Here is a 24063-nt window from a genome sequence, read left to right as displayed (position 1 = left end):
AAAGAAAACAAATTAATAATTATATTCAATTTAATATTCTAAATGAAAGGCAGTCAACAAAGAAATATACGTAATAGAGAAGACAATTCGACAGTTTCATAAAAAGTGAAGAAATCGAAAAACAAAATGGAGCCATTTCATCTTATTTTCTTATACGTATAGTATATTTTCTGTTCATACACAATTATATTTTGGCTTATCGGCAATCTATGCTATTAATTTAAACGCTACACTGCCAAAAGAAGAACCTTAAGTTATATCTTAGCCTCGTTAAAGGGCAGATGATACGTCTAAATTTTAAGTACCGAACGTAGAGTGTGCCTGCTTAAGAGATCAACACAAATTATTTTGGCGAATTGCAATTTATTGGCTTCTTTGTATTATTATTATTATTCGAATTACTATTATTATTATGGAAACCGCATTAATTAAAATGAGAGAGATGTAGAGATTGTTAGCATTTAAACCCAACAAACAATTAAATATTGTGCAAACCTATCTATTATTATTATAATTATTATTATTATATTATGATTATTATGAACTATTATTATTACTATTATCAAGCATATAATACTAACACATGAGAGGTTAGCTTGTTGTTTTAATGAAAACATAAGGTGCATTGATCTATCTACATAGACATACTTACACTTAACTTAATTAAGTCTATCTATCAAACTGACATCTAATTTTGAAATTATTTCATGCAAATGAATGAATATTATGTATTGCTAAAACAACAACAAAAACCAAGAATTACAAATATAATATATATTTAAAATTTTTATACTTCAGAGGCGTAAAAATTACGAGTATAACTTGACTTAAGTTTGAGAAAAATAATATATACATATATCTATATACAATACATACATTGACGTATATGTACAAGTTAATGTAATTTGCTATTTCTGTGTATCTTTGGGCGATCGTGTGGCAACGCATTAACTAAAACTGAGTAATATGCAACTCTTGGGCGCATATACATAATTACATTTTTGAAATTAATTACATACATACATAACAAATCTAAATAGGTCTAGATTACACGTACATATACTTTAAATAGTTTTAAAACTAAGCTGTACATATAAATATAATACCAACAGAAGTCTATATATACGATATATATGAAACGTGTAATAAAATAAAAAATATATATATATATATTTAAAATATGTTCAACTGATTTACTATTGACTTTACTTAAACCACTAATATTTTGAAATCTCCTTTCGACTTAATTTGTTGCAGCACTGCCATTAAGTGATCGATTTAGCATCGATTGCACTATTATTTTGAACATTTTTTTATATTTAGATGAAAAAAAAAATTGCGGTTTTAATCTGCGTTAGAGTGTGACCGTAAGCAGTATTCTTAAATAATACCAAGATGAAATGCGCAAATATACCTTCAACATAGTTGGCAGGGCGGCATACTTTACACATTCACAATAATAGCCTCTTTCCACCGCACGGTTTTCTTTGGTTTTCTTTGGTTTTTTCACGTTCAGGCCGAATGTTACGTTCGCCCCATGTAAAAACCCATAAGAAAAAAACGTCGGTTTTTCTACGTTCGCGAGCTACGTAGAAATAGCGAACGCACTTTTTGGGTAATTATCGATATTTTGATCGATATGACAACGAAAAAGAGCTCACCACTAAGAAAACAGCTGACATTAAAGTGCGCCAAGGTATGAAAATAGAAAAATTAAAATTTTATTTTGCTTTTTAAAGCAAATTTTGTATTTTTTAGATGAGCCAAAAAACTCGAAAGCCGTCAATATCGTGGAGTGGCATCCACGAGGCTATGTTGTTCGAGTTATGGGAGGATATATGTAGTGCCTTTTTTGGCCAATCCACAAAGGCTCCACAAGGGTGCCAAACTCCTCCCTATTAATTCGAAAATTATCTTCAAAAATGATTCGTTGTTTCCAGGAACATCGCGCTCCCAAAACACCCATGCTGTTGCTAAAAAGTAAATGTATTTATGTAAATATTACATTGCTGCCAGCAAATCTACTTATGTACATAGCCCCAAACTGATGGCGATTTCTTTACTATTGGCAATGGCCTATACTCTATACTCCGCTAATTTTCCCTCCACTTCGTCAAAATCCTCATAAAAATCCTGCAATTTAATAAAATTTTCCATTTTAAAATGCGCGTGCTGTTTTTTGAATTGTTCGCCAACTCGTGTTTACATTTGAACAGCTGACATTTCAGAGCGGCCATATTGAGAATTTTACCGTTGCCCATATTTCTCGGTTCGTGCAGATGGAAACCCCGAAACGGGACTTTAAAAAACGTAGAAAAACTGAGTGAGGTGGAAAGAGGCTATAAGTAATTTATCGATATATCGTGGTAGTGAAATGAATAACTTCGTCGAGTATGATTTTTAATTTTTTTAAATAGTTAACAATAAAAATATTTTATATTTTTCAAGATTCTATTGAATATACATCTTACGTTAAGGTGTCAAGAACAATCGATAATAATCATTATGAACATCGATTTCATAACTTTTGTAAAATATCAACTCATCGATACTGTCATCGATTTCTATCCACCTCTACTCGGATGCCGCACTGCGAAAAGTAGGATAATAAATAAATAGTAAATTTATTGATAAACTATAAAAGGTTTGTAAAATGGTGTTGTTTGCATTTGCTTCTGAAGCTGCAAGTCGCACACAAACAATTGCATTTTTATTAATACGGAATACTGCTGAAGTTTGCCGACCCAACAACAACACGTAAGCGTTTTTGCAAAGGCGGCAAGATGGCGGCAATGGCAGCTGCAAATGAATATTAGGCAGATTGGTGCATTTCGCAATTGGCAAATCGACCGATTTTATTATAGTGAACAGTTAATTAGAAATGCAAACTGTAAGACATATGCAAACAATTGATTCACATAAATAAAACAGGCGTATTGAGGTTATGTGTGCGACTTGCAGCGGATAAAGCAAAAACTACTTTCTCTTGGATAATTTTTGCTCAATAAGCATTGTAATTTGAAGACAAACGGCAATGGGTGATTCGGAAGATGAATACGATCGCAAACGGCGCGATAAGTTTCGCGGTGAACGTGACAGCTATCGGCCAGAACGTCGGGATGAACGACGTCCAATGGGAGGCGGAGCAAATGCTCGCGACGAGTGGGGAGCGGAGCGGTAAGTAACGGACATTATTGCCTGGTTTGGACTCGGCTTCCATTACAATGCAATAAACTGCTTCACAGCAATCCATTTCGAGGTAGTTCGGCAGCTGGCGGTGGTGGAGGAGGTGGTGGCGGCGCACGGCATCGGCCAGATTACAGCGACTACCGCGGCTCCGGACCACGTCCACGGTATGGATCACCTGGACGTGAGATGCCGCCCGCGAAGCGCATGCGTCCCGACTGGGGTGACAACGAGATGCGCTCGAATCCACGCTTTGGTGAGTTGGGGTAAAACAGAAAATAGAACATCTTATTGATACATTCACTCCATTTTTGCAGGCTATGATCCGTACCTTGTGCAGGCTTGGAACGATCATTATCAGTCACTGCATTCGGCCTATTCGCATGCAAGCCATGTGCCATCTGCCCGCGAATCAGTTCCAAGTGGTGGCGTAACAAGTGACACGCAAACTCAGCCGGCGATGCTGACTTTGAAACAGTTTCTGGACACTCAGGATGAGAACATTTCCGACTCGGAGGTGATGCGCAAGTACACCGAGTATAAGACGGACTTTAAGCGACAGCAGCTGAATGAGTTCTTCGTGGCCCACAAGGATGAGGAATGGTGAGTAGCGCAAATTGATCAGCAATTGAGAACAACTAAAGCAAAATATGAATCAATGAGAGCTACACGCAAAGGACAATGGAAAGCTACTCTTCCTGAAGACTATTTTGATTGGTTCAATTTGAAATCTCGAATCAACAAATCAAATCCATCACAAATCATAACTTCCTATTTGTATACCTACTTATTATTAAGTTTTTCTCTGCAGCTTTAATGGGTTTTATGACGAGTTTCGAACTGCTGAGAGTCAGAGACGAGACAGTGATTCAGCTTCAGTTTCCGCTTCAGCGTCTGCCTCTGCCTTCGGCTCTGTCTCTGCCTCGATAGAAGCATATTGAACTAAATACATATGATAACAGTTAAATTTAAAGTACCCGGCGAGCAATGCCGTGGTGTGTTTTATATTTTTGAAACCGCGATTTATTTAAATTCGTTGCCTAAATATGCAATTCTCTCGTACATAAACATATGTGCATTAAATATGTGAGCATATAAAAAAATATGCAAAGGTAAGACTTTGGGTAATATGTACTTGCAACCGATATCTAAATCAATTACAAAACTCAATTCAAAGCAAGCGTAAAACAATGTAGTACTAATTCTCAATTTGATGTGATGCCACTCAGCCAGAGGATGTGCGTGGAATATCCATATATCTATCTAAATATATCTCAGTACGAGACGTACTTAAGCTATATCTATCGTATTACAGCACATTATCTCGATCTGAAAGATTCCATTTCTTATCAGAAATATTTTATCTCTCGTAGGTTCAAAAATAAATATCATCCCGAGGATAGCGTGCGGCGCAGTGAAGAACAGCGAGGATTTTTGAAGGTAAATGCATTATTTACATTCCGACTTCTTACGAATTTCCATTCATCTTAACCGAATGTTTTACAGAGGCGTACAGATGTATTTCTTGAACTACTCGAGAATGGGACCATCGACAATGTCAAAATTGACTCCTCTCAAGCAGATGCATTGGTGCGCGTGCTTGACACTTGTGTGATTAAGCTAGAGGGCGGCACCGATGAGGATCTCAAGGTGCTTGATGAGAAGCCTAAGGATCTCCCTGTAGTCCAGGAGCGCAAATCGGAAACTGTTGATTCAACCGTAATTACCAAGCGCGAGACGCCCGATAGTCCAAAGCAGCAGACAAAAACTGAAAAGGACGAGGACGACTTGCCAATTATTGTGTCACCTTCACGCAAAACAACGCGGCCCGCGCACTCTGATGAGGAGAATTGGGATGATGACGAGATGGCGGCATCAGAGAAGACTGCATCTAAAACGGATCAAGAAGAGGACGATGTACCCGCCACAGAGAAGCCAGCTGAAGGACAGGCCGATGGAGGTTCGCCAAAAAGTGACAGCGATAAAAATCTAACAAAAAAGAAAAACAAGAAACATAAACGCAACGGTAGCGGCAACGAAAGTTCATCCTCTGGCAGCTCTGATTCGGACTCGGATTCCGACGACGAGAAGCTCAAAGAAAAATATGACGTGGAAGAGGGTTTGCGCGCTGATCAAAAGGCCGAGGCACAAAAAGACAAAGAGTTGGAAGCAGCGGCTAAGGCCAAATTGCAACCACCTGCTAGTCCGAAACCTGAGGAGTCCTTTGAGGGTAAAAATCAGGACGTAACTGATATAAAAACGGAAATCACCGATGGGGACGCAGAAAAGCCTGAACTTATGGAAGAACAGTCTGAAAAAGAAACTGAAGAAAAGGCTTTGGACAAGGACGAGCTGGAGACAAAGGACAAAGGCGACGGGGAAATTGCAAAACAAGCTAACGACGAAGTGACCGAGACAATCGATTTAGACAAAGTTAAGGAGGGACATCCCCGTGCACTGCATCGCACATCATCCATATTTTTGCGCAATCTGGCCCCTTCAATAACCAAGGCAGAAATCGAGGCGATTTGCACCCGATTTAGTGGATATCTGCGCGTGGCAATTGCCGATCCTCTAGTGGAGCGACGTTGGTATCGCCGTGGTTGGATTACCTTTACTCGTGATGTTAACATAAAGGAGATCTGCTGGAGTCTGAACAATCAGCGTCTTCGGGACTGCGAAATGGGAGCAATTGTCAATCGCGATTTGAGTCGACGGGTGCGTCCCGCTAATGGCATCACAGCACATAAACAGATTGTGCGCTCCGACATCAAGTTATGTGCTAAGATTGCAATGAATCTGGACGAGCGCTTCAGATTGTGGAGTGATGTATCTCCAGCGGAAGAAGCGGCTTCGGAGGGCAAGGTTGGTGTGGAGGCAACCAATGGCAGTGGAAGCAACTCGACTACTTATGGTTTTAATTCCAAGAATCCAGTACTTCAAAACATAACCGATTACCTCATCGAAGAAGCTTCTGCCGAGGAGGAGGAGCTATTGGGTTTGGCTGGCGACAACAAGGACAGCGAAGGCGAGCCCATCGAGAGAGATGAGCCGCTGCTGACAGTGCTAGATCGCTTGGTACTGTATTTGCGCATTGTTCATTCTGTGGATTACTACAACCACTGCGAGTATCCATATGAGGATGAGATGCCCAATCGCTGTGGTATCATCCATGCTCGAGGCCCAGCGCCCATGCGTGTCACCACCAACGATGTTCAAGAATATATTAAGACGTATGAAGGCAAGCTAGTGCAATTCTTAACGAAGAGCGTTCAATTGAGTGAAGACGATATCAAAGAGCTTGGCGCCAAAAATGCAGACACGGAAGTGGAGAAATTCGTACAGGCCAACACCCAAGAATTGGCCAAAGACAAGTGGCTATGTCCGTTGTCGGGTAAAAAATTCAAAGGGCCCGAGTTCATCCGCAAGCACATCTTTAACAAGCATGAAGAGAAAGTTGACGAGGTTCGAAAGGAAGTCGAATATTTCAATAATTATTTGCGCGATCCCAAGCGCCCGCAGCTACCGGAGCATCCCGGCAGCTCTAAGCGCACGGACTCCGAGTCTGGCCGTGGCGGTGGCGGGTGAGTTACTAAGTGCCTGCTAAATGAATATGGTTTTATAACAATTTTAATTACTGCAGCTATCGACCACCGATGTATCCGCCCTTCTCAGCTATGCCTTATGGATTCGCGCCGCCCATGATGGGCGGTGGTGGTCGTGGAGGACGCAATTTTCCGCCAGCACGCAGGTTTGTTTAATAAATAATATTGTTCCGTCCATAAAATTAAGTAGATTTGAGATTTGTAATGAAGGTTTATTGAGAGGTTTTCTTTTAAAAATTTTCGTTAAACCATTTTTCCACACATTTTTTCAACTCGATCAAATGGAAATACAGAGAAAACTGTCACTCGGGTGTCCGATTACATTTCAAAACTAGACCAAGAGAGGTGTCATGGAATTCATTTCCGCTAAACAAAGGTGTCCCATAAAGGTGTTTATTAAGGGAATTTTCACTGTCAAGCTGTTTATGAGCGTGGATTGCTAAATTCGGTTCTGACTAAAGCAAATTTTAGCTGAAGTATTCAAATCTCCTATAATGTATTCATTAGGTACATGTATGAGTACATATGTATGCATGTTTGTACAAAATCTTGTTAAATTATTTAGTTACTGAATTTATTTTATTATTTACTTAATTTGTGTGATAAGAAATAGCTTTTCAGCATTGGCCACATAGGATGCAAAAATTTGTAACATGATTAGATTAATTCTGTCTGAATGCTAAAAAAAGCAAGGATATTTTTAAGTCCCTCCAAACATCATATTTCTCCTTTAAAAACCTAGTGTATTTGTCCCCAAATTTTTTTTTTTTTAATATTTTGCTGTGGTCTTAAATCGAAATTTGTCACAACTTTCTTGTGTCGCAAATTTTTTGCAGAGAATTGCCTTTGGATCACCAACGACGGCTTATCGGTTACCATGATTTGGACGCGCCTGTTAATTCCGATATGTTTGACTAATTGATTAGCATGAAAACAATCAAACAAATTTAAAGCACAGCAATTACACAGACAGACTACACTATGTCGAGCTCTCGAGCTCAGTTCTTATAAACAAATTAAGCAATGCTATCTTAAAAAAAAGGGAAATTCTTAACATTAATTATTCAAAATATTATTTCATTTTCGATTCTATGTACAATATGTGGATTGTATTAATTGATAAAACCCAAGACCTAAATCTTTTAATTTTCATTTCAACTAATAAACTTGAACGATTTTGTAAAGCTATGAAATGCAAACATATTCGAGCATTTCAAAAACATTTTGTTTTATTTTAAGATCTGCATATTATTCCTCAATCTAAACTCAATTTCGTTGCTTACAGACCCGGTGGTTTTGATTATCGCGCCAGATCACACTACCGGGACTTGGACGCGCCGCAAGAGCCGTATTAAAAGATACACAAATAAGAGTGTCATCACAATTAGTTTATAACTAATAGATTGAACAATTCTGATAAAATATTAATCAGACTACGAAAAAATAATCATAATATCTATTAAAGCAAAAGAAAAGTTTAAAAGTGACAAATGACAAATCATGGATAAATGTATGCATATTGTTTGTATTGCTTGAATGAAAAGAATATATAAATAAAGTTGATTATCAGCATGAAATTTTTATTTTCAAATTACTTAAAAAAAAACAAGATTTTAATTGCCCTCAAGTAAATAAAATAATTATTATTTAAAGAAACAACCCAACAAACCATTTAATAATAATGATGCCACATATACAAAGGACAAGTTGTAATACCCGATGGCGTCTTTTGAGTCTGAAAGCACATTCGATATTCATATTATTTATGTATAGTTACTATAGCTGATGATATTTAATACATACCGTTTTAAGTGCTTGGCTGCACGCTGTATACCCTCTTCGCTTGGATCCTCTTTGCCCAAATAGATTCGCATGCCAACCATTGCGCGGCTAAAATAATCATCCCAATCGATTTTTCTCATATCGAATTCAAAATGCTCTTTATCTGCTGCAGAAAGTGATTGCCATAGACGATCCGTATTTATCATTTCATATGTCCAGAATCCAGTACTAAAATGGGCAAGTGCATTCATACTTTTGTGGATATTCGTATACAACTTAATCAAACGGGGCTTTTGGCCTTGCAACCGTAACACCAAATCAATGGCATAACCGGGTAACGTATGATAGAAGATAGCTATTAAGTTGAACAGCCAAAGATAAGTTGTAGTATGTAAGAATGGATACCACAGCGCCTGTTCTAATGGAACAGTATGTTGATACTTCGCCAAAATATCAGTGAAAGTCCTATTTGATATCGGATTACTCTTATGGGGCACATAATTATAAATAGTCGGAGGCAATGAGCGAAGTCTCTTCTCAGCTGATTCGTTCGCCGTTTGCATTGCACAAGCAAGAATGCAGTTGGCGCAGTAGTCGACGGGCACTACGGGATTGGGAGCTCTCATATTTACAGGCGCAATTCGTAAAACACCAATTGCAGCACCATAAACCATAGCAAGGGGTCCGTAGATGTTGTCTATCCATCCGGACATCGGTTCTTTGTTAGTAGCAACAACTAAAAAATTATTTTACAATTAGAATGGAATCGAATCAACTCGGTGAAGGCACTTACTTGAACCTGGTCGGAAGATGCACACCGGTAATTCTCCCGACTCGGTCTGAATCACTTGTTCTGCCAGGGCCTTTGTATAAGTGTAGGTGTTAGGAAACTTGCCCATCAGAGACGATGCCATTCTGTCTAATAGAACATCGCCGCAAACATTTCTAATCGGTAAAACCTTGTCTGCCCCAGCAATCAGATTATCCGGATAGTATTGTTCCGAAATGTGTTGAATTACACAATTGCTAAAAGCTGTGGAGACGTGGACAAATCCCACAAGTCGACTCATTTCCTTGGCCAGATTCAACATAAGCTGAGTTGCACGAGTATTAATATCCACTGCCTTGTGCAAAGGTTCAGCAAAGTTCACTGTGGCTGCACAGTGAATCACCACTTGCACCTCATTCTTGAGCAGCTCACGATCGGCTGCACTGATTCCCAGATCTGGTTCTTCACAATCACCAGATATGGGCACAATTCTCTCCAGAGCATTTGGTTGAATTTTGAGTAGTACTCCAAAAAACTGGATGAAAATAAAATTGAGTTTAATTGAAAGTTTTTGAACATATTGTGGAAAATATTGATCAGTACTCACTGGATCTGTTTTCCATTCGTCTATGCGGTCTTGGGGACTTTTTCCACGCTTCGATCGAATTAACACATAAATACGAGACGTCTCTGTTGCCCGTAGCACTTTCTCAATGACCACTGAAAAACCGATCAGAGTTCAAAAATTTGTAATGCTTAGAGGAACTATGATCCCAATTTGCTTTTTAACACAAACAATACTTTTTAATTTTTTAAAAAGGCACATGCGTGTAATTAAAACTTATATGGAGAGAACAAAATTATTGATCATATCATTCGTATTGATTCAATGTATTTGTTACATTTATTTATGATTTAATTTACACTGGCAGTTTCCATTTTCACATTTATAGTTATTCTACCTCTTCCCAAAAATCCACTTCCACCTGTCAGGAACAGCGTCTTATCTTTGTAAAATTCCTTTATTGTCGAGTTCATTTTTTCTAAAACTTATTGCCTTTTCCACTTTCGTTATAAGAAAAACACGACTGATCTGTTCATTTCAACAGATATAACGTTTACGCGACGCTGCGAGTCAATACCGGTTCGCCTAATGTTGTTCGACTTTATATAGTGGAAATTGTTGGGTAATTACATATACTGTATACTGGCTCATATTATATTATGTATTATATATGTATAGTTAAACAAGTTCAGTAATTATGTAGTTCGGTTTTGTGTTAGCAATCAGCCTTATCTCCCTTAGTATAATACTGTGTCGATATAAAAATATGAAACCATATTCAACTGATACTTTAAATTAATTTCATTTTTTAACAAGTAAGAAGGCTACAGTCGAGTGTACTCGACTGTGAGATACCCGCTACCCATTTTGAATAAAAGAAATATATTTTGCGGTATTTTTTCTCAAAATATACCGATTATACTGCAAAAATACTAAAAATATACCAAATGGTATATTTGGTATGTCGATATAGTACCGCATTCAAAATATACCATAGGCGGCACAATATACCAGATTGTTAGCCAAAGCATCTAAGACGCCTAGTAAGAAGGCGTTTTTGCCCATACAGAAGTATTTCTTTCATAACTTCGACAATTTTTATCTGATCGCAACCAAATTTTCAGGAATCATAACTACTATAGTAATTATTGTATATACCAAAATTCGAATTAGCTTTAAAATTACGCTTGTTATTGGATTTTTTGATTTGCGGGGGCGGAAGTGGGCGTGGCAAAAATTTGAAACAAACTTGATCTCCGTGCAAACATAACAAATGCTGTCGAAGAAAAATTATAGCTCTATCTCTTATAGTCTCTGAGAGCTAGGTGCTCATACGGACAGACGGACAGACGGATAGACGGACATGGCTATATCGTCTCGCCTGTTGACGCTGATCAAGAATATGTATACTTTATAGGGTCGGAGATGCCTCCTTCTACCTGTTACATACATTTCCTGCCGGCACAAAGTTATAATACCCTTCTACCCTATGGGTAGCGGGTATAAAAAGCAGAAAAGAAGCGAAATGTAATGGTATCTTAATCCATATATTAATGATAGTCCAATATTTATTATTGAGTAGTTGTGGATTTGTATGTAAGCAATCGAATGGAGGTGATGACTCCTGCTTAGTGCTTTATAAGGTTTAAGAATTATTTTTTATATAGTTCTTTGATACTTTATTGTTGCTTTTAAGTTTTATTACAACATTTTGTATGAAAGTATGTATGTTCTCAGTGTAAATGCATTTAGAGTGCAATCAAAGAATATACATACATACATACATATGTATTTCCATTCTCAGCTCGACAAGTTTCTGATAATCCCTTGCGAATTGGGGATTGCGCTGATAACAATAATAACAATAATACTACAGCAAATGCAACAAAGTATTACATTTTCATTTATATTTGCTGACCTCCGTACTTTGTCCGCCCCATTGCCCGCGTTGTTGATAATAGGCCCACATTAAATCAAAGAGAATTTGATCATTAATAGTAGTGCAGAGTATATCTTCTGAATTGTGGTTATTTTAAATTCGCAATGACATTTGCGAGTTCTATTCTCGCTTATGTTAGTGCACATCCACTTAAAAATAAATTAAAAAATTTTGCTATCACATTTCATTATTGTGTTTATTTGTATAATTTTTTGACCTTTTTATTTTTTTTTATTTAAAACTACTAACATTAAAATGAAAGTAAGTAAGCTACACGAGTTGCTTAGATCCGAGACGACTCTGTTGCCTGTAGTGAAAAATCGATCAATGTTCAAAAAATTTGAAACACTTAGACAAAATACTATTCAAATTTTCTTTTGAATACAAAAAATAATTTTTATAATTGAAATAGGCATCTTTGTATACTCATAAGGAGAAGAGAAAACAGCATTGATATATCGGTCTATCATTCGTGTTGATACAATATATTTGTTAGATGTATTTATTATTCAGTTGAACTGATACAAAGTTAATGCGACGCTACGAGGCAATATCAGATTGTCAATGCTGTTTGACTTTTAATACGGTAAAATGGTATTATAACATTGCGCTTACAGCGTAACAAGCAGAACGAGTCAGCTCGAACCTGATAATGCACGTAAATGATTATTGCAAATCAAAAATATTTAATAGGGAGCCCAATTTCTTTTTATAAATATAAAAATATCTACAGTATATTTATGACTTCAAAAAATTTTATTGGGATCAGTTAAAAAGTTTTGGAAGTCATTTATGAAATAATTTTATATGCAATATAAAAACTTTTGCTGCATTAGGGTCTTACTTGCTTTGTTTGGCAATCTAGTATATTTTAAATGTAATAGAATATCGATATACGAAATATAGCATATATTGTACTGCTTTTATTGCAAATGGGTAGCTGGTATCTCACAGTCGAGCACACTCAACTGTAGTTTTCCTTCTGGTTATAGTATGGTAATATACTGTCTCACACATGAATACGAGTATACTATATATATAGAAGTTCAATAAATATGCCAGCTGTAGTTCAGTGTGTTTGGTTGTGTGATAGTTATCACCGTAATCTCTCTTACATTGTAATATTGAAATAAGTCAAGTTAATACAATGTAATAAAAATCGAGGCCGTGAGTGTGTAAGACTGTGATATAACCGCTACCTATCGACAATTAAAACCAGTACGTAAAGAAATGTAACAAATTATAACAGGGAGAATGATTTTGTATCTTTGTAGTCTTTAAAATCTCGATGTGTTAACTTCATAATGTACATTTGATAGTCATTCCTAAATATGTGCATGGCTATTTTGGTTGAATAAATATTGTTTTTAATCGATCAGAAAAATCTAAAATTTGAAAGATATTACTGTTCATACGGCCAGGTGGACAGTCAGACAGACAGCCCAGAAGGACTTTGCTAAACCGTCTCGGCTGTTGAAAATGATCAAGAATATATGTACTCGTATATACATTATTAAACAAATGTAGAATATATGCACAAATAACAAATTGAACCCGTTAAAAAAATGTATGTAATTTTTGCTTTGCGTGGTTTTAATTGTAATGTGAAGTGAGGATGCCATCATATAGAAGTAGATAGCTATTAATGAATGTACCCTCGCTTGCTGCACGTAAAATATTACTTAGTTTGGTTTTATTTTTTATATATATACTCGGGTCGGAGATGCCTTCGTGCCGGCACAAAGTTATAATATCCTTTCTGGGAAGCGGGTATAATAATTATTGGTCATATCATTCGTATTAATTCAATGTATTTTTTACGTTTATTTATTATTTAATGTATATTATCACTGTTTGCATTATCACATTTATAGTTGTTCTACCTCTTCCCAAAAATCCACTTCCACCTGTCAGGAATAGCGTCTTATCTCTGTAAAATTCCTTTATTGTCGAGTTCATTTTTTCTAAAACTTATTGCCTTTTCCACTTTCGTTATAAGAAAAACACGACTGATCTGTTCATTTCAACAGATATAACGTTTACGCGACGCTGCGAATCAATACCGGTTCGCCTAATGCTGTTCGGCTTTTTATAGAGGAAATTGTTGTGTAATTAAATACAAAGTATTAAAATATGCTACAAAGTATACTGGCTCATTCATGAAGACGAGTGTAATATAGTATATATGTATAGTTAAACAAGTTCAGTAAATATGTATGTGTTAGCATCAGCCTTATCTCCCTTACTATAATACTGTGTGAAAATAAAAATATGAAACCGTATTTGATATTAAGTGAACTGAAATAAATTAATTTCATTTTTAAAAGCAGAAGAAGAGACAAAATGAAATGGTATTATATTAACATATATTAATATAATAATGTTAATATTTATTAAGTATTTTGTATTTGTATGTAAGCAATAGAATGGAGGTAAAGACTCTAGTTTTATGATAACATTTTTAAAAGCAATATCATGTTTACATATGTAAGTATATACTCAGTGTAAACGCATTTTGAGTCCAATCGAGGAATATACATACATACATATGTACATACAAATGCATTTCCATTCTCTGCTCGACAAGATTCTGATAATCCCTTGCGAATAGGGGATTGCGCTGATAACATACCATAATAACATGACCTCCGAGTTTTGTCCGCCCCATCGCCCGCGGTGAGTTTTCATATACAGAATAATGTTGAAAGCAGACCCACATTAAATGTACATTAATGAAACTGGACTAATAATAGCAGAGTAGAGTATATCTTCTGAATTGTGGTTATTTTCCTATTCTCGCATATGTTAGTAAGTATCCATTTAAAAATAAACTCAAAAATATTTCTATATCTCATTATTGCGTTTCTTTTATAATATAATACATATTTTCAACCTTAGTTTTTTTAATTTAAAAAAACAAGTAAGAAAGCTACAGTCGAGTGTGCTCGACACGAGATGCTTAAATACAAGACGACTCAGTTGCCGTAGCTCACAAAATCGAACAGAGTTCAAAAAATTTTAAACGCTTCAACGAACTATAATTCATTTTGTTTTTTAACACAAAAAATAAGTTTTATATTTGAAATAGGCATGCTTGTATACTCATAAGGAAAAGAGAAAAGATAAGATAAAAAAGATTATTCGTGATGATACAATATATATTGTTAGATGTATTTATTATTCAGTTGACCAGTTACAAAGTTAATGCGACGCTGCGATGCACTGTTAGATTGTCTAATGCCGTACAAGGGCATTATAACTCTGCGTCATATATTCTTGATCAACGTCATCAATAGATATTATTTTTAAAGATTTTGTTGATGCGAGCGCATTGTAGGTGAGGGCATACCTCCGTTCCGCCGACCGAAAAGCACTCAGCTTTTTCGCTCACCAGCAATGCGCTCAATGCGTAAGAATGCACTCAAGCTCCAGTGCTCTCAGCTTCTCTCTCCCACAACTCACCACCGCGCGGCTCAGCGCAATAGATCGACGAAATGCCGTCGGCATTTTCTCTATTGTTAGTACTAAACCCCGTCTCACTTACATCGGTTTAACCCTCTAGTGCCCAAATTTTCTTTTCCAAAAAAAAAATTATTTTTGGATTCAGTATGTATCAAAAGTGAATGTTTGTTTAAAAAAAAAAAATTATTTTTGCTCGGATCGAGTTTTATATGACTATAACCTTGGACCGCCTAGAGGCGGCTTTGGGAAGCTAGGCCAACAAAAAATTAGGTAATCAATTCTTTTGTTCACATGTTTTATTATAAATGATATTAAGATGAGCACCAAAAACAAATAAAATAACAATTAAAACTAAAGTTACTTAAATTCACAAAGCTTCAAATATTTGTGTACAAAAAGTTCGTTTACTTATTTGTGATGAAAATCATAGAAACAGTCTTTTTTCTGGGAAAAGCACAGGTTTATATTACATTTACGGCAGACAATTTGAGATTCGGAAGTACAACCAGGAAGCTTACAAGTTTTTTTGTCAGCGCGTGATAAAAACATTGGAAAATGCTCGACGGCATCATAACGTACATTATTAATCGGAAGGAAAGTTTTCCTCCCTGTGCATTTATTTTCCTTTCCATCAACTTGTCGAGGGCGCCCGGGTTCTTTTGGCAGATTAGGAGTTTGTAGCATACAAAGCACATATGCGATCTCTGATCGAAAGTTTGGCAATTGGTATTTTGCGTTATTAGCGTCTGGCTGGTTTATTCGGTGGAACAAAATGTAAGCGTTTACCATGGCCAAATCAAGCATATGCGTAAATAGTCGATTTGTATACTTGTTGCTCTTTACGGGAATTTTATATCGACCTATAAGTCCGTCCATTAAGTCGACACCGCCCATGTGGCTGTTGTATTCGTGGATAACATTTGGGCAATTTATGTCAACGTACTTTTTTTCGGAACGAACAAAACGTGAAACCTGACTTTTTGGATTCGTTTCATTCAGGAAAGGCTTTATGCCCGCGTAAGTCGAAGCAAGTCAGACTGCCTTATTGTCCTTCCAAATCGTCAAAGACAGTTCGACTCCTGATATAGATTCACAAAATTCTGTAGAATATCCACGCAATTGTTTTTTGAGGTCGCTGTCAGTTGGCAGCTTACAATTTGGAATGCGATTCGAGCGAATAGTTCCCAAAGAAAATATTCCCCGGGACTTGAGATATACAAGAAGCGGCAACGAAGTATAATAATTGTCAAAGTAGATTATCTGATTTTTGAAATCCGGAACATTTCGAGACAATCGAACAACTACATTTGCTGCCGCACCAAGATCTGGTGAGCCTGTTTGAACAACGTTGTCACCTGCTCCACAATATATCTCGAAATTATAGCTAAAGCCAGAAGAATCACACAAATTGAAGAATTTCACTCCCCACTTGTGTGGTTTGTCTGGTAAGTATTGTCTTAAAAAGGTCTTCATCTTCGTTGCACACATTTGTTCATCCACAGATAAGCGTTGGCGCATCGGAACTAATTGAAACTTGTCATTGAAATGATTTACGAGCGGCCGTATTTTGTATAAAGGATCGTGGTCGGCAGAATCCTTGGAGGGCAACTTACAGTTATCATTAAAATGCAAATTTCCTCTTATTTTTTCAAAGCGATTTCTTGACATTGTGTTTTGTATTGTTCCAAATGCGTACTCCCCCCAATATGAACGAACATTTGGGTAGCGAAAAACTGGCATCAAAAATAGAATGCCAATAAATTGTCGAATTTCTAAATTTGTTGTGGAAAACGAAGTATTGACATCCTTTTGGGTAGCATATAAATTTGTTTGCTGGGTGATATGTTCAATAATAGCATCATTCAAAAAAAATTGAAAACACTTGAATGGCGTATCCAGATTTTTAAGTTCTCCGAGGTCAGGCTCAATAAAGGATATTGCAGATTTATCCATGACTAGGTTCGTTTGGCGCCACAACATCTTTTTGAAAAGCGGTGATTTTGGGTCGATAGTTAAAACAGATCCACATTCAACTATTGTGCTTTCTTTAACATGAGCAGTATTATGCTCAGCAGGCGCTTTACGTTTGCGTTTCTGTGCTTGAGGTGAATTGGACGCAATCGAACTTGAGGGTGACAATAATTTTGCAAAAGGAGTAGGACTTCCGCGTGAAGTTACACAAATCTCTCTAGCCAACAAAGAATCCGACATATGTAGCACTCTTTCAATCGCTTCTTCATCTTCCTCATTGACAGGAAGTGCTGCCTCGCAAACATCATTAGTCAAATCGTCCTCCAACTCTTCTTCTCCATCCGTATCAATATCAAAATCAATAGAATTTAAAAATTTTTCAATCTCCACGTCGGAAAGAGCTGATAGCTTATTCACTTGTCGTCGTTCCATGTCTACAGAAGCAATTATTTGTACTTAAATATGTCATAGATTGTTTCCCTTTCAAACTTACCTCATACATTTTTTTTCCCGAATTGTCCCAAGACCGCCTCTAGACGGGCTACTTTATAAATGCAATAAAAAGCTAACGAAAACTTATTTTTACTGTGGGTTGCTTTTTTTGCGTCCTTGAGACTATCAGCAACACGGTACAATTTTTTTTTTCCAGCAGCAAACTATTTATAATATTTTAAAAAAATATTTACATTATGCACTTCTTACAAAATAATTACTTCGTCCGAGTTGCACAAATTTTCTACTTCAAATGAATACAGCAGCTTGCGCAAGCTCTAGTATGTATACCAAACGCAACCAACTTAATTTTTGGACTTCCCCGAATTAGAAAAAACGCAAAACCGAGTCAAAAGGAATGAAAAGAATAAAATAACGGTACTTTTATCATTACCCGTCTAGAGGCGGTCTTGGGCACTAGAGGGTTAATTACCCCCTAATTGTGCGTTTTCAACAACCCGAAAAGTTTGCAATAAATACATACATATTTATTATAAGAAAAAACCGCGAGTGTTTTTATTTCGGAAAAGGAAGAACTTGGAACTTTTCAGCGCCCCTACGCAAACAGATTTGTTAAACTGTATGTCGGTCTGGGTCAGGTCTCAGAAAAAAAAAATTGAAAAGGAAGCGTAATTTTTATTGTAAATACAAAAATATCAACTTCATAAAATTTGATTGGGATCAGATTAGAAATTTTAGCAGTTATTAACGTAATAGTTTTGGTATTTGATATTGTTTAAAATTTTTGACAACCCACTTCCGACTCAACAAATCGACGAAAATCTAATAACATAATTTTAAAAAGATTTTTGATACAATAATATCTATAGTATTTAAAATTCCCGAAAATTCGGATGCGATCAATTAAAAATTGTTAAATTAATTAAAGATACATACATATTTGCTTTTGTATGGGCAAAAACTCATACTGACTACGGGTCTAAATTGCTTGCAATGTGGTATATTTTGCACTCTATAAAATAGCCTTCAGTACATTTCTAGTATTTTTACGGTATATTAAATTTGTATATTTTAAAGTCAATACTGCACTATTTTGCTTATATTTAAAATGGGTATCAGGTATCTCACAGTCAAGCTCACTCGAGCTTTCTTATTAGTATATATACATACATATGTATATTTATTAAGCGGTCAAGTAAGTAAACACATAACATCCCTTATACAGGATACATATTTTAACTAATCATCGAGCTCATATATGATAAAGAAAACTATATAAAGTAAATAAGTTACAGAGTCGAGACAATATTGCAATGTTCGTCTGTCTGTCCTTATGAGTACCTACATAGATATCCAATATAATAAATTTCCGCTCTAAGTTCAAAATTAAGCTTGTTATTCGAATTTTGGACAGACGGACATGGATATATCGTCTCGGAGATGCTTCCTTCTACTGTTACAATGTTATAATACCCTTCTGCCCTATGGGTAGCAAGTATAAAAATATTTAAGCAAAATTGTATCCAAACTCGGAACGAAAGATAAGATCATTATTGGTCATAGAAAATTTGAGTTTTTAAATTAGAATTAAATAAGTGATGTCCATAGAAAGATAGTGCGGAAAATTCGTCAAAATCTGCAGTGGAGGAGGCTTCAAGTTTCTTACACCAATATATTTTTATTATTTTTTAACATATTTAATATTTTCTTTCAAAATGCAATGGGGACGATGTTGCGGGCCAAGCTGAGTAGTTCCTTATAAGTAGAAACCCGCAAGCCATTTAAAAATGAAGATGCCACAAATGCAAATAAAAAGTTGTAATACCCGATGGCGCCTTTCGAGTCTGGAAGTATACGAAAATTAAAATATTCCTAGCTTTGCTCACCAATTATTTTATAAAATATAGATAATGTTCAACAAACCGTTTCATGTGCTTGCGAGCACGCATTATACTCTCATCGCTTGGATCCTCTTTGGCCATATAGACACGCATGCCGACTAATGCACGTGTGAAATAATCATCCCAATCGAATATTCTCATATCAAATTCGAAATGTTTTTTATCTTCATCAGAAAGTGACTGCCAAAGACGATCTGTATTTATCGTTTCATATGTCCAGAATCCTGTACCGAAATAGGCGAGTGCGTTCATAGTTTTGTGTACCTTTTGATATAACTTAATCATTCGGGGTTTTTGGCCTCGCAAACGTAAAACCAGATCAATAGCATATCCGGGTAATGTATGATAGAAGAACGCTATCAATTTGAACATCCAAAGGAAAGATGTAGTATGTAAGAAAGGATACCACAGTGCCTGCTCTAAAGCACAAGTATATCGATGCTTATAGACTGTTTCAATGAAATGCTTATTTGTTAACGTATTTTGCTCATGGGGTACATAATTATAAATGGTCGGAGGCAATGAGCGACGTTTCTTCTCAGATGATTCCTTCGCCGTTTGCATGGCACAAGCAAGTATGCAGTTGGCGCAGCAGTCGACTGGCACTATGTGCTGGAGAAATCTCTTATTTGTAGGTATAATTCGTAAAACACCAATTGCGCAGCCATAAATCATAGAAATGGGTCCATAGAGGTTGTCTATCCATCCCGACATCGGTTCTTTGTTAGTTGCAGTAACTAAAAATTATTTCACAATTAGAATGGAATTGAATCAACTCGGTGAAGGCACTTACTTGCACCTGGTCGGAAGATGCACACCGGTAATTCTCCCGACTCGGTCTGAATCACTTGTTCTGCCAGAGCCTTTGTGTAAGTGTAGGTGTTAGGAAACTTGCCTATCATAGTCGATGCCATTCTGTCTAATAGATTATCGCCGCAAACATTTCTAATCGGTAAAACCTTGTCTGCCCCAGCAATCAGATTGTCCGGATAGTATTGTTCCGAAATGTGTTGAATTACACAATTGCTAAAAGCTGTGGAGACGTGGACAAATCCCACAAGTCGACTCATTTCCTTGGCCATATTCAACATAAGCTGAGTTGCACGAGTATTAATATCCACTGCCTTGTGCAAAGGTTCAGCAAAGTTCACTGTGGCTGCACAGTGAATCACCACTTGCACCTCATTCTTGAGCAGCTCACGATCGGCTGCACTGATTCCCAGATCTGGTTCTTCACAATCACCCGATATGGGCACAATTCTCTCCAGAGCATTTGGTTGAATTTTGAGTAGTACTCCAAATAACTGGATGAAAATAAAATTGAGTTTAATTGAAAGTTTTTGAACATATTGTGGAAAATATTGATCAGTACTCACTGAATCTGTTTTCCATTCGTCTATGCGGTCTTGGGGACCTTTTCCACGCTTTGATCGAATTAACACATAAATACGAGACGTCTCTGTTGCCCGTAGCACTTTCTCAATAACCACTAAAAAAACACAATTACACCCTTAAATTATGAAATGCATAGATAATCATTGACCCCAATTAACTTTTCTAGCGTATATGTATTGAAACTCGTAAAATAACTGCAAATGTCAGCAGCAGCATCGTTGTTTCTTTGTGAAACATTTTGCGGTCTGCTTTTTGAAAAGATATATGTGTATGGTTTTCAATAATCACATTCAACAAATGGAAGCAGAAGTATTTCTTAAAAAGCTACATATATCGAGTGGGTTGGACTGAGAGATAGCGGTTACCCAGTAAAAAACAAGTAAGAAAGTTACAGTCGAGTGTGCTCGACTGTGATATACCCGCTACCCATTTTGAATAAAAGCAAAATATTGCGGTATTTTTTTTCAAAATATACCAAAATACTAAAAATATACCAAATGGTATTTTTATTATACCGATATATTAACACATTCAAAATATACAATAGACGGCATAATATACCAGATTGTCAGCCAAAGTGTCTTAGTTACTTTGTAAGTAGGCGTTTTTCCCCATGCAAAAGTATTTCTTTAATGACTTCCACAATTTTTATCTGATCGCAACCAAATTTTAAGGAATCACAATTACTATAAATATCATTGTACATACCAAAATTCGCAGCTCTAGCTCTAAAGTTTGATTTGCGGCGGCGCAAGTATGCGTGGCAAAAATTTGAAACAAACTTGATCTGCGTGCAAACATAGCAAATGATGTCGAAAAAATATTATAGCTCTATCTCTTATAGTCTCTGAGATCTAGGTGTTCATACGGGCAGACGGATATGGCTAGATCGTCTCGGCTGTTGACGCTGAACAAGAATATATATACTCTATGGGGTACTTCTACCTGTTACATACATTTCCTGCCGACACAAAGTTATAATACCCTTCTACCCTATGGGTAGCGGGTATAACAAACAGGTGCGTAAGTGGTACAATACAGATAAAATTAACCGAAAAATACCTAGATACCAAAAGCTATATTTGGTATAATGACATATCACATTTAAAACAAAAGAAGATACCAGACTATCAACAAAAGTAATTAAGACCCGAAGACTATAGTGATTGTATGTATGAGAAATCAAAGCTCTGAAATGATCAGAAAGTGCATCAACAAAAAATATTGTCAACAGCAAAAGTTTAGCTAAGGCATACAAAGATTTCCATACCGTCTTGTCTGTTAACGCTGATTAAGAATATATATGGTTTGTATATAAATAGGAAACAGGTATCGCACAGTCCAGATATTATAATATTGTTATTTTAAAAGAATTACAACACAAAAATCATGTGGTCACCAATAAGCCATTGTCGATGAGTCTTAATAAGTCAAAATATGCCATCCAGTTATCACTTATATTTTTTATTGTGTCACATTTCTAATCTTCCAACCTTTTCCCAAAAATCCAGTTCCCCCCGTAAGGAATATGGTTTTATTTTTATAAAATTCCTTTATCAATGAGTCCATTTTATTTCAAACTTTTTCCGTTTTACACTAGGTTTTTAGACAGCACTACTAATTTATTTCGTTGAATGGATATAATACGAATGCGACTTCGCGAGTCAATAGCAGCCTTTTAAGTACTTCCATATATTATGAGTATGTACTTAAAAATAAAAACAGTTTTACAGATAAGTAAATGAAACGAATATAATAGATGAGTGCACTTAAATTATTTTATGAATATGAAGTTCACCTAATTGTAAAGTGCAATTTTAACTTTGAGCTTCAAGCGACTTCAGCCTTGGGAATTTATTATATAATTCGTTAATCATCAATTAAAGATTCAATGGAAATGTTTATAAATTAAGTATTTCTAAAAACTATTATTTTAACGGTTGATGGGCTTTTGTAAGATGAAGTAAATCGAAAATGTGTAAAAAAAATAGGAAAGCTACAGACTAGCGTTGACACAAAAGCAAAGATAGAGTGAGAGCGCATTTACATTGATTGGCTAAGTACCAAAAACAGTTCACTACGACGAAAACAATAAATTAAATTTTATATATGACGTATATATATATTTTATATTTTTATTTATTCATATTCACATGCATAAGAACTAAAGTGACGAATAACAATTTTTGATAAATTTTATACAGTTTTAATGGATTTGTTCAACACATAACAAATTGAAGTGCTAGAAGAAAGTGTTTCCGATCTAAAAAGTATTTATCAGATATAGACAGTTCGGTCTGTCGTAAAAAACGCGTTGATATCAAAGACTATAACGCTCTTTAAACATTAGTTTTATGGTATACATATGTCTTGAAGATCTTGGTTGCATAAAACCAATTCGTTGTATTCTGTGTTTTCTAAACTGATTAGGTTTTTAAAAATCAAACTGTCTTGAAAGCAAAACATACGCCAGGAGAAGAAGCAAAAAATTAAAAAGCTACAGTCGACTGAGCTCGATTGTGAGATACCCGCTACCCATTTTGAATAAAAGCAAAATAGTGCTGTGTTGATTTTAAAATATTCCAATTTAATATACCGCAGAAATACTAAAAATGTACCGACGGCAAAATATACCATAGAGTGCAAAATATACCACATTGTCAGCCAAAGCAATTTAGACCCGTAGTCAGAATGCGTTTTTGCCCGTACAAAAGTATTTCTTTAATAACTTCTAAACATAACAAGTGCTATTTCTATCTTTTATAGAAGCTGAGATCTAGGTTTTCATACAGATGGACATGGCTATATCATCTCGGCTGTTAACGCTGATCCAGAATTTATATATCTTATGGGGTCGGATATGTTTCCTTTTACCGGCACAAAGTTATAATACCCTTCCACCCTGTGGGTAAATAATGGCTTTATTGAGTGAGTATCAGGGTCATGTATTGTACTTTTTGTTTACATTTTTTTTTAATTTGTTCACATAAAATGCGGTTGGCTGCGTGCATAGCTTAAGCGTTTCAAAGTCCATT

At 36.0% G+C, this 24063-nt stretch overlaps 3 protein-coding genes across 8 annotated transcripts; 1 reads left to right on the top strand and 2 right to left on the bottom strand.

Moving 5' to 3' along the window:
* The first annotated feature begins 2518 nt into the window (after positions 1 to 2518).
* On the top strand, positions 2519 to 8365 carry LOC132789948 (serrate RNA effector molecule homolog). Of its 4 annotated transcripts, none has more exons than XM_060798299.1 (8): positions 2519 to 2644; positions 3025 to 3177; positions 3246 to 3442; positions 3504 to 3789; positions 4560 to 4626; positions 4693 to 6770; positions 6830 to 6937; positions 8077 to 8365. In XM_060798299.1, the coding sequence occupies exons 2-8, from the start codon at positions 3035 to 3037 to the stop codon at positions 8144 to 8146; spliced, it is 2949 nt and encodes a 982-aa protein (XP_060654282.1). In that variant the 5' UTR covers positions 2519 to 2644; positions 3025 to 3034; the 3' UTR covers positions 8147 to 8365. The 4 variants fall into 4 exon arrangements, with proteins under 4 accessions (XP_060654282.1, XP_060654281.1, XP_060654284.1 ...); XM_060798298.1 differs by lacking the exon at positions 8077 to 8365 and adding an exon at positions 7628 to 8023; XM_060798301.1 differs by lacking the exons at positions 4560 to 4626; positions 4693 to 6770; positions 6830 to 6937; positions 8077 to 8365 and adding an exon at positions 3998 to 4276.
* LOC132789950 (fatty acyl-CoA reductase wat-like) lies at positions 8346 to 13902 on the bottom strand. 3 transcript variants are annotated; one of them, XM_060798310.1, is made up of 5 exons: positions 13730 to 13902; positions 9950 to 10062; positions 9367 to 9877; positions 8595 to 9309; positions 8346 to 8526 (listed from the first exon to the last, which is right to left on the bottom strand). In XM_060798310.1, exons 1-5 carry the CDS (start codon positions 13803 to 13805, stop codon positions 8439 to 8441), a joined length of 1503 nt encoding a protein of 500 aa, XP_060654293.1. In that variant the 5' UTR covers positions 13806 to 13902; the 3' UTR covers positions 8346 to 8438. The 3 variants fall into 3 exon arrangements, with proteins under 3 accessions (XP_060654293.1, XP_060654294.1, XP_060654292.1); XM_060798311.1 differs by lacking the exon at positions 13730 to 13902 and adding an exon at positions 11826 to 11987; XM_060798309.1 differs by lacking the exon at positions 13730 to 13902 and adding an exon at positions 10305 to 10485.
* Positions 13903 to 19375: 5473 nt separating this feature from the next.
* LOC132792230 (fatty acyl-CoA reductase wat-like) lies at positions 19376 to 22681 on the bottom strand. The gene is made up of 5 exons (XM_060801495.1): positions 22522 to 22681; positions 21010 to 21122; positions 20427 to 20937; positions 19656 to 20370; positions 19376 to 19576 (listed from the first exon to the last, which is right to left on the bottom strand). The coding sequence occupies exons 1-5, from the start codon at positions 22595 to 22597 to the stop codon at positions 19489 to 19491; spliced, it is 1503 nt and encodes a 500-aa protein (XP_060657478.1). The 5' UTR covers positions 22598 to 22681; the 3' UTR covers positions 19376 to 19488.
* Positions 22682 to 24063: the final 1382 nt, after the last annotated feature.

Source organism: Drosophila nasuta, chromosome 3, assembly GCF_023558535.2.
Source record: "Drosophila nasuta strain 15112-1781.00 chromosome 3, ASM2355853v1, whole genome shotgun sequence".
Classification (NCBI taxonomy): domain Eukaryota; kingdom Metazoa; phylum Arthropoda; class Insecta; order Diptera; family Drosophilidae; genus Drosophila; species Drosophila nasuta.
The sequence above is the reverse complement of the archived record's forward strand: the minus strand, read 5'-3'. Positions and strand labels throughout refer to the sequence as shown.

Excerpts from the sequence above, each read along its gene's own strand:
- LOC132792230 (XM_060801495.1), bottom strand. The coding sequence starts at position 22,597 with ATGGACTCATTGATAAAGGAATTTTATAAAAATAAAACCATATTCCTT. Across the intron at positions 21,123-22,521 it reads AACTGGATTTTTGGGAAAAG|TGGTTATTGAGAAAGTGCTA; the intron begins GTTGGAAGATTA and ends GTGTTTTTTTAG. Across the intron at positions 20,938-21,009 it reads ACGAATGGAAAACAGATTCA|TTATTTGGAGTACTACTCAA; the intron begins GTGAGTACTGAT and ends ATTTTCATCCAG.
- LOC132789948 (XM_060798298.1), top strand. The coding sequence starts at position 3,035 with ATGGGTGATTCGGAAGATGAATACGATCGCAAACGGCGCGATAAGTTT. Across the intron at positions 3,178-3,245 it reads GACGAGTGGGGAGCGGAGCG|CAATCCATTTCGAGGTAGTT; the intron begins GTAAGTAACGGA and ends ACTGCTTCACAG. Across the intron at positions 4,627-4,692 it reads AACAGCGAGGATTTTTGAAG|AGGCGTACAGATGTATTTCT; the intron begins GTAAATGCATTA and ends AATGTTTTACAG.
- LOC132789950 (XM_060798310.1), bottom strand. The coding sequence starts at position 13,805 with ATGAACTCGACAATAAAGGAATTTTACAGAGATAAGACGCTATTCCTG. Across the intron at positions 10,063-13,729 it reads AAGTGGATTTTTGGGAAGAG|TGGTCATTGAGAAAGTGCTA; the intron begins GTAGAACAACTA and ends TCGGTTTTTCAG. Across the intron at positions 9,310-9,366 it reads CATCTTCCGACCAGGTTCAA|TTGTTGCTACTAACAAAGAA; the intron begins GTAAGTGCCTTC and ends ATAATTTTTTAG.